We start from the raw sequence: 10,335 nt of genomic DNA, 5'->3' as shown, positions 1-10,335 counted from the left end.
TTGTCATGTTGTGTTGCGTGTCTAAGCATGGTGCACTTGTATGTGCGCTAGGGGTGTAACAGTACGTGTATTTGTATTGAACCGTTTTGGTACAGGGGTTTCGGTTCAGTACGGGGGTGTACCGAACGAGTTTATAAACTAAAGTCTTAAAAAGCTGCTTTGCTTCTTCTGCCTCTGTATCAGCACCCAGCATTGTCCCACCCACACAACCATCTGATTGGTTACATATATAGCGGTAACAGCCAATTACCAGTGCATATTCAGAGCGCATGTAGTAAATGCTTCAGCGTCGAGCAGATAGGTGTTTAACAGGTGAGCATAAGGCAGTGTACTCTCCCCAAATGATAATAAACACCTCCCAGTCAACTACTACTAACATCACTATGAGCCCGTTGACCTTCTAGAAACTTAAACTGCAGCTCAGCTTGCTCGCAGTTCTGCCTTGAGGTGAAGGTTAATTAGCTTTCAACGTAACGTTAGCTCATTTTGCAGTGTGTGTGTGTGTGTGTGTGTGTGTGTGTGTGTGTGTGTGTGTGTGTGTGTGTGTGTGTGTGTTTTACGGACAGGAAAGCTTTGAATGGCAGGGTCCCTGCTATCACATGTTGATAAAAATATAACATTTACATGAAAAAAAAATCAACTACAGTCTTCCCAAATGCTGTGATAGATTAAGCATGATGAGTTGACTTGAAACTGTTTAATGTTGCACTTTTTTATGTAGAAGAAATGTTTTGTCATTTTATTTAATCTGAGCAACAATCTGAGGCAGTTTAACATTGATTAAAGTTGGCAGAATTATTATAGTGTTCCCAATGGTAAAAGGATAAAGCCATTGTTTACAAATTTGGTAAATAAATAACCCAAACATTTCTATTTAGTTTTCTTACTGTACAAAAATGAACTGAACAGTGACCTCTAAACCGAAATTTTTGTGTACCGTTACACCCCTAATGTGCACAATATGTATTATTTGTTGCGCAAGTTTTTTTGTGGTGTTTTACTTTTGTAGCTATATGTAGTAATGGCTGAAGTGGCAGCTGGTTGCATCAGGTCTGTACTCTTTCAATGTATATTATGTCCTTTGTTTTCTTTGATGATTCCTTCTTGTTTTCATGTGACTTTTAACTTAGTTTTTGTAGCAGCACTGCAACCACATTATTTCCTTATTGTGGAATAAATAGTCCATCTTATTCTATACCAGGGGCGCCGCCAGACATATTTCACTGGGGCACGTGCCCCACTGTTGATCTGCAGTGCCCCAGTAAAAATTTCACCAATAAAAAAAAAACGCTTCAGAGTTTTAAGTCTACATAACATAGACAACAGCGCAATACTACTTAGTATGGTAATTGATTGCTACTGTATTCACTCCACGAAACAGTGAGCACATGGCTACTTAATATGGTAATTTATTCACGTGTGGTTCGAGACTTCGGTTGAGAGAGAGAAAGAGAGAGAGAGAGAGAGGCGGGGGGGTGGGGGGGGGATTCGAATGACTGCGTGAGGTAGGTGACGTTAGCCAACAACAATTTGTTAATTACAATATTTTGATTTTGATTTGACTCAAACTGTTACTCCTAGATGGATTTAAGAAAGTTATTGGCCCGCAGCAGAGAAGAAGCAGCGAGGAATGAGAGATGTAAGTGAAGTCCTAGCTAGCTAGGCAACATCATTGTCTTAAGTTGATGCTAAGTTAGCTAACGTTATTCCTTGTATCAAGACAAACATATTCATTTGCTGTACGAGCTGTCGGGGGAATTTCCAATGAACATGAAACATAATGTTGGTTATTGTCTGCTGGTTCTGCATCAATGATGATTTGGAGTAAGCATGTGTGAGTTGAGTGCTTCTCAAATGGTTTATCTTCAGGAAGAAAAACATTTTTCAGGAAGAAAAACATTTTTCCATATCATCAAGTCGTGAACCAAATTTTTAAATCATTCAAGTTTATTTCACAGAAAAATAGCACAGTAGACTTGTCTTGTTAATCGCTGTGACTTTGACTAAAATAATCTTGTTTTGTCACCAGAAAAATGGCTACAGTTAAAACATCTGGTTTTGTTTCCAGAAAAAATAGTAACATTTTTGTATTTGTTTTCAGAAAGATGGCTGAAAATATCGGGTTTTGTTCCCCCATTTAGATTTTAAAAAATATATATTTCCATGTCTCCTGAGTCCTCCTCCAACTTGTTAGTCGGTTTGCCTTTTGCTAAAATACTCACTAATAGTCACTAGAAAAATGGCTAAAAATATCTGGTTTTGTTGCCACAATTTGATTTTTTTCTCCCTAAACTTTTTTTTTTTCATGGACACGTGACTGCGACTCACTGAAAATGACACACAATCCACTTTTATGTCACGACCCAGCAGTTGGGAACCACTGGTCAACTGTATAACAGTTACTGTAATATTTCCATGTCTGTCCAGAGTGATTGACCACTTTGCAAAAATGAAAAGGAGACGTTACAGTTTACTTCTCAGAAAATGATTCCCTGAACAGACACACAACAGTTGTTCATTTATTCTACTACTGTGGCTTTATTGTTTTGTGTATATTTTGTAGTTTTGTGTATTTGAAATAGGATTAGCCACATTGCCATAAATGGAAATTAAATAATATAAAAGAACCCAGAGTTGTAGGGGTGCTTTATTTTTTGTTTTACTTTTGTAGATGTTAAATTTCCAGATGATTACTGCAATATATATTTCAAAAAGATTCATTGCTCTTCCTTTTTGCTTTTACCAGTAGCAGTTTAGAAGTCTGGAGTAAAAAAGTGCACAAGTAGGTCAAATGCAATAGTTAATTTCAGGTGGTTCATCAAAGATCCATACAACATAATCTGATATGATTTCATAGTTTAAAGCACTATTTACATATTTTTTATGATAAATAAGTGCTAAAAATGTTTTTGCTTGCGCGCTTTGCATGCTCACATGAATTATTTGTGCCCCAGGTGTGCCCCAGTACAGTATTAGGTCTAGTGACGCCCGTTTCTATACTACTAATGCTTTTCTTGCCGACTGTGCACCCAACTCTCTAAAGCGCCCAGTGGGTTTCCAACAGAAGGACAATCAGGATGGGAAAGTATATCAGAATGTGACAAATATGTGGATCCTAACAGAAATGTAATTCATTGAGAGAAAACAAACAGAATTTGTTTTAGCTGTCCATGGTTTCCCCTAGATGTAATTGATTGTGGCCACGCCCAACTTAGGAGACCGCAGCAGTGGTTACTACAATCTATTTCACTATTTTAATTTTTTTATAATAAATACTGATATTTTATGTGTGTATATTGTATCTACTGATAAAGTTCTGCTGTAAAAACAAAACTTAACGACACTGATTAAAGAGGTCAATTCGATATACTTCAAAATGCCAAATATGGGCACAGCAGATAATCATCTATCCATCCATCCATCTTTTACCACTTGTCCCTTTCAGGGTCGCGGGTGGTGCTGAAGGCTATCTCAGCTGCATTCGGGCGGAAGGCTGCGTACACCTTGGACAAGTCGCCACCTCATAGCAGGGCCAACACAGATAGACAACATTCACACTCACATTCACACACTAGGGCCAATTTAGTGTCACCAATCATTGTATCCCCAGGTGCATGTTTTTGGAGGTGGGAGGAAGCTGGAGTACCCGGAGGGAACCCACACATTCACGGGGAGAACTCCACACAGAAAGGCCCCAAGCCCAGGATCCAACCCATGACTTTCGTATTGTGAGGCACACGCACTAACCCCTGTACCACGGTGCTGTCGATCCCTGATATATTGGCTATTACATACACACTATTCACTAGTGATGCACCGAAAATTCGATGATGGAATGTTGTGATGATGTAAGCAAAGGACGCACGCAATTATTAGCAGCATGTCCGCAATTGATTGATTGAAACTTTTATTAGTAGATTGCACAGTTCAGTACATATTCCGTACAATTGACCACTAAATGGTAACACCTGAATAAGTTTTTCAACTTGTTTAAGTCGGGGTCCACGTAAATCAATTCATGGTAATGAATTGATTTATGTGGATTTACTTTAATATATCTGAGATATACCAGCTAGAGATGCGCGGTTTGTAGTCTCATCCGCGGAGTCCGCGGTCGGACGGGTGACGTGGCGAAAAAATAGATTTTAATTAGATTCAGGTGGGTGGCGGTTGAACCATCCGGAAATATTCGATATACAATGTTCTGGGATCGGTATCCTTTACCATTCAAAGAGCCATTTAAGACCCGTGTCACAAAGTGAAGAAGACAATAGGAGACGCTAATATTCTTCAGAATGACTGCCGGCAGTCACCCAGTTAATAATTATTAGGGTGTGCTATGAAGCCACTGGCTTTGTCGCCTTCTACAACATGTACAATCTGCTTGTCAGTCCAGTAACATGTTGTGTGTGGCTTCCGCGGCAACACGCACACTGGGTGACATGGAGTACACTAATGGTTGTGGTATAAAACATTTTAACACTCTTAGTAATATGTGCCACGCTGTGAAGCCACACCAAACAAGATTGACAAACACATTTCGGGAGAACATCCGCCCAGTAACACAACATAAACGCAACACAACAAATACCCAGAATCCTTTGTATCCATGACAATTCCTGACTATTTTATACAACCTGCTAGCGGGTTGTATAAAATCGGTAAGACGGGCGGGGTTGGGGGCACGGGGGTGTAAAATATATTCAGGAAGTGTCACGGATACAAAGGATTCTGGGTATTTGTTGTGTTGCGTTTATGTTGTGTTACTGTGAGGATGTTCTCCCGAAATGTTTTAATCTTGTTTGGTGTGGCTTCACAGCGTGGCGCATATTAGTAAGTGTTAAAGTTGTTTGTATCACAACCATCAGTGTACTCTGTGTCACCCAGTATGCCTTTCAATCTTGTACGTGTGATTGTGGAAGCTGCACACAGCATGTTGCCAGACTAACAATCGGTTTGTACATGTTGTTGAAAGAGTCAAAAGCAATGGCTTCACAGCACGCCTTTATTATTGTCAGCATGATGAACGCCAATTGGATATTCGCGAGAACGTTGGTGGCTCCAATTGTCTTCATTACTCTGTAAAACGAGTTTAAATAGCTCTGAGAGTGGTAAAGGTGGCCTACCTCGGATGTATTTCAGCGGGCGGTTGCAGTTCTGATAAAACTGTTGGTTCGGGTGGACGGCGGGTGGATGACGACTTTGGTGATGCGGTTGCGGATGATATAATTGCCTATCCGCAGATCTCTGATACCCGCTGACAGCCATCTACAAAATGGGGAATGTGCTAATATTAAGAGGACAGAGGTGCTCCTTCAAGGACAGAAAGTGTGTGGTGGGCCAATGTTGGCGACAACACAGAGGCATCGCTCGCACCAGGGCTCCGGCGGCTCCTCGAGCCGCGACACAGACTGACCCAGAAGCCCTTAAAGCCAAATTTTGACCCGAAATTACAGCTCTAACTTGCTGACTTCACTAACCCACCTTCTTCCAACAACACTGATCACCATGGAGACCCGCTTGGGATATGGGTACCCCTCGTGTCACATTGTACAATTAGCAGTAACAAGTGAAAAAGAGTAAAACTCTATAATATACATAATACTAATTACTGATAACACAGATGAATTTTTAAAATATGTTTACAATTTTTTTGGCTTTTTTAAAAAGAAAATATATGCATCATCAAAAATCATACAAATTGTATGATTGCATCATATTGACCACGGACCCAGAGTCGGAATTATATGGGCAATCTGGAAGAAACCCTGTTCTCAGCTATCAGAAGTAGCTATTTTAACTGATTTTACGATCGGGGTCCAGCTGACGTGAAAACATTAACGTTAGCTGCTGGGAGCACATTATACAAAAACAAAAAACTGGACTCTCTTACCACCAGTTAAACTGATTTACCTTCAACCATTCCCAACAACTAAATGGTGGAACAATGGATTCCTTATACCATTACCAGAAAAAGTAGATCCCACTACATTGTCTTTTGTTTGTTTTCTTAACCTAGCACATGGCTAATGCTGAATTTCCAGCATGATGGTTGAATCCAAACATGGGACACAAAACATACAAAAAACAAGTAATGAATGAATGAATGAATAATCTTTATTGTCATTGTGCATGTACAGGTCCAACGAAATTTAAGTTGCTTCCCTGAGGTGCTTTGCATTTAAAAAAAAAAAAAAAAAAAGAAGAAACCACACAATATACAGAAACAACACAATATACACAATATGGAAGATACAATATGGCCTAAGACCAATCTAAGAGGCAATGTAGAAAACAAGACAATAAAAAGTATAAAGTGACTAGTAAACTTACTAGAGAGGAGTAATGCTGATTCCCAGTGTGCTGAGGGGGTGGGAGTCAGTATTTCCTACTTCCTATGCTGTGCAGGCTTTTTATTGTGGATTAAATATGTGAATAAATATGGTAAATATTGTCTGGTTGGCATGTAACCAATGATTGCACAGTTCCGGGTCGCGATTGACCGGTGGCTTCCTCATGTTGCACATGGGGATGTTTTTTTTGTTTTTTTTTTACATTTCAGCTGCGTTTAGTGCAGTTATGGCCCAGGGGTAGAAACTGTTCTTGAGTCTATTTGTGCGGGTTCGCATGGTTCTGAAACGTCTGGTCCTTGAGTATATTGGCTGCCTTCTTCAAGCAGCGGGAGTTGTACAGTTCTTCCAGGGAGGGGAGAAGGCACCCGATGATTTTTTTGGGCCGAGTTGACGACCATCTGGAGAGCTTTCCTCTCTGCTGCTGTGCAGCTGCAGAACCATACGCAGATGCAGTATTTGAGGATGCTTTTCACAGTACAGTGGTGGAAGGACACCAGTAGATCCTGTCTCAGGTGTTGATTCCTGAGTACTTTCAAGAAGTAGAGCCTCTGCTGTGCCTTCTTGACGATGGCTGTGGTATTGGTCCTACAGGACAGGTCCTCCTCTAGATGAACTCCCAGGAAGCGTAGGGATGAGACGCTTTCCAAACAGCCCCCATCGATGTACAGGGGCTGTATGGTAGTTTTTCTCCTCCTGTTGTCCAAGATCACTTCCTGGGTCTTGAGCTGGTTCAGCTTCGGGTTGTTCCACCTACTCAACACTGCCAGCTGCTCCACTTCGTCCCGGTATGCCGTCTCGTCGACCCCAGAGATGCAGCCCACCACCGTTCTGTCATCGGCAAACTTTATGATGTGATTGCCGGGGTGGGTGGCTGTGTAGTCGTGGGTGTAGAGTGAGTAGAGCAGGGGTCTCAGCACTCAGCCCTGAGGTGAGCCGGTGCTGAGGCTGAGTGCTGTGGATGCCCATCCTCACCCTCTGATTGCGGTCGGTCAGAAAGTCTTTAATCCAGAGACAGGTAGGGGTGGATATTCCGAGGTCTGCTAGCTTGGTAACACTGCAGAGCTGAAGTCTACAAATAGCAGCCGTACATAGCTCCCCCCCTCCATGTGGGACATGATGGAGCGGAGAGCTGTAGCGATGGCGTCCTCCGTAGACCTGTCGGCTCGGTAGGCAAACTGATGGGGGTCCAATGCGGGCGGTAGAGATGAGATTATATGGGTCCGGACCAGTTTCTCGAAACACTTCATTGTGATGGAAGTGAGTGACACTGGCCGGTAGTCGTTCAGACAGCTGACTGTTTTTCTTGGGGACCGGGATGATGGTGGAGGTTTTCAGGCAGGATGGGACGGTGGCCTGGGACAAGGACCGGTTGAAGATGTCGGTGAGGACACCAGCCAGCTGATCAGCGCAGTCTCTCAGCACCCATCCGGAGATGCCGTCCGGTCCCGCAGCCTTCCTCGGGTTCACGGCTTTCAGTGTGCGTCTGACCTCGTGCTCCGTCACTGAAAAGGGTGAGGCTGCTGTGGTCTGCCGAGTGAGGTGACTGCTGATTGAGGTGTGGCTGTTGGGTGAGGTGTTACTACTGAGTGGGGTGTGACTGCTTCCGATGGTGTTACCTCAAAGCGGGCGTAGAAGGAGTTCAGCTCCCTCTGCCAGCCGGGGGTCTCCCCTGCCGGCCGGGAGGTTGCTGGGCCTGTAGTTGGTCATGTGCTGGACCCCCTGCCATACCCTCCTGGAGTCGTTGCTTTGGAAGCAGTCCTCAATCTTTGTTTTGTAGTCCTCCTTAGCCTCCCTGATACCACGCTTCAGGCTGTCTCTGGCAGTGCTGTAGAGCTCCCCATCGCCAGATCTGAACGCGGCGTCCCTCTCCTTCCGCAGCCTCTGCACCTCTCTCGTCATCCACGGCTTTGTGTTGGAATAAACTCGGATGCGCTTATTCACAGTAAAAGAGTCTGTGCAGTGTTTGATGTAGCCCAGTACTCCTGATGTGTATTTTTCCAGGGCGTAGTCTTCAAAGACCTCCCACGCAGTGGTGTCAAAGCAGTCTTGCAGCTTTTCAGTGGCACCTTCAGGCCAGGTGTTTATGGTCTTTGTTGTGGTGGGAGCACTTATCCGGGTGGGGGTGTATGCTGGGATGAGTAGCAGGGATATGTGGTCTGACTGGCCCATGTGTGCTAATGGTTTAGCTCTGTAGCCCTGCTTAATGTTGGAGTAAACCTTGTCCAGTGTGTTTTTGCCTCTAAAGGCACATTTTACATGCTGGTGTAGTTTGGGGAGCACTACTTTCAGGTTAACATGATTAAAGTCTCCTGCGATGATATGAGCAGCCTCCGGTAATAAAACACAAGTAAACAAAAGCAGTATTACAACTGCAGATCGATCACTTTCTGCCATCTAAAATGTAGAGAAAGCTGGAAGATACCTATCTGGCAAAAAGTAAAAATAAGGAGAAGGTAAATACCAGGAGTAGAACCGATGAGGCGGCTGCACAAGTCGGCTACTGGTAGCTTTTTCTTCAGGATGGGAACGATCTTTTCGTCAAAATACTCCATCGCCATGGACGAGATATCCCTCAACTCCTGGAGAACCTCATGAGCTCGCTGTGGAGATCTGGTGGAGTTCACATACCGCAGCACACGGTAGATCTCATCGATTACCTGAAAACAGAAACAATGCATGACCTTTATGACACAATAAAATCAGTAATAAGTTAAATGTGAACAGTTTCCATACTAGACAATATATAGGGCCTGTCTAATTATTGGCATTTTTCATCAGATTTATTACAGTCTAAAAATCAAACAAACATGATAGGTTACCATTTGCAATTATGTGTTTATTTTTAATGTATTTTATTAACAGAAAGTAAAACTACATGATAATTGTACATAAATGAAATAAACATTCTAATCAAGCAAAACATTATACATACTGCTATATCAATGTCTCTCTCTAATTGATCTGAACATGGTATGCTGTTTTTATTGCTATAAATTCATATTGTTATGCAGAAAAAACCATAACAACAGATCTTTACCAAAACACAAATAAATAACATTGCGGGTATATTGAAATATTTCACTGGCCCAATAGGGTCGCTCACCTTTCCAGGGATGAAGCAGCAGAGGTTGGAGTCAACATATTTCATAAAGGTCATGTTTAGAAGAGAAAGGCGTGTCTCCACAGCAGCCAGGATGTCAGCATGACGAGCCAGAGAATGATTTCTACGTTCTGACTCACGTCTGGAAAAAAAAAAGGAAACACTTGATTTTATTTCAACAGCCGCACATTTTTTACTTCACTTCCGATTTTCCATATTTTGAAACATTTAATTTACAGAATTGGACAAGCGGTAGAAAATGGATGGATGGAAGAAGGCAAATATTTTAGGCCCATTAGTACCTAAGATTATTTGGTACATACAAAGTTATCATTAATGCACTGCCAATATTAGCAATCAGTCCTTTAAAGCAATAAGAAGGCTAATAGAAATATAACTTTGTATAGTAGTGTAATGATACATTTTCACTTCCGATACAATGCCGATTTCGGATCTGTTAGAATTAGGGGATATCAATATTGAACGGAATATTAGCATGAATCCTATATGTATTATGTTGTAGTGTGGAATGTTAGAAAGGGTTTGATCAATTGAAATTTTTCGAACAGAGAGCAATTACAGGTTGTAGGGATGTCACGGTATGGAAATTTCTTATCACGGTTATTGTGACCAAATTTATAACGGTTATCATTATTATCACTGTATTTTTAAATATGCTCGAAATCTTCAAAATGTCATTTCAGAGAGTATGGGGTATCGGACTGTGTTATTGTGGCGGTCCGCTCCCTGTACGATTAGTGCCAGAGCTTGGTCCGCATTGCCGGGAGTAAGTCGAACACATTTCCAGTGAGGGTTGGACTCCGCCAAGGCTGTCCTTTGTCACCGATTCTGTTCATAACTTTTATGGACAGAATTTCTAGG

The 10,335-nt window shown here is 42.1% G+C and overlaps 1 protein-coding gene across 2 annotated transcripts in view; it reads right to left on the bottom strand.

Moving 5' to 3' along the window:
* Nucleotides 1-10,335, bottom strand: part of fbxo28 (F-box protein 28) — a 38,194-nt gene that overhangs the window by 2,594 nt on the left and 25,265 nt on the right. For both annotated transcript variants that reach the window (XM_061911113.1, XM_061911114.1), the window contains 2 exons: nt 9,457-9,595; nt 8,815-9,010 (listed from right to left, as the gene is read on the bottom strand). In XM_061911113.1, coding sequence (XP_061767097.1) covers nt 8,815-9,010; nt 9,457-9,595 — 335 coding nt within the window. The remainder of the gene's footprint in view (nt 1-8,814; nt 9,011-9,456; nt 9,596-10,335) is intronic.

This window comes from Nerophis ophidion, linkage group LG09 (genome assembly GCF_033978795.1).
Source record: "Nerophis ophidion isolate RoL-2023_Sa linkage group LG09, RoL_Noph_v1.0, whole genome shotgun sequence".
Taxonomy (NCBI): Eukaryota; Metazoa; Chordata; class Actinopteri; order Syngnathiformes; family Syngnathidae; genus Nerophis; species Nerophis ophidion.
This window is presented reverse-complemented; position numbering and strand designations above follow the sequence as displayed.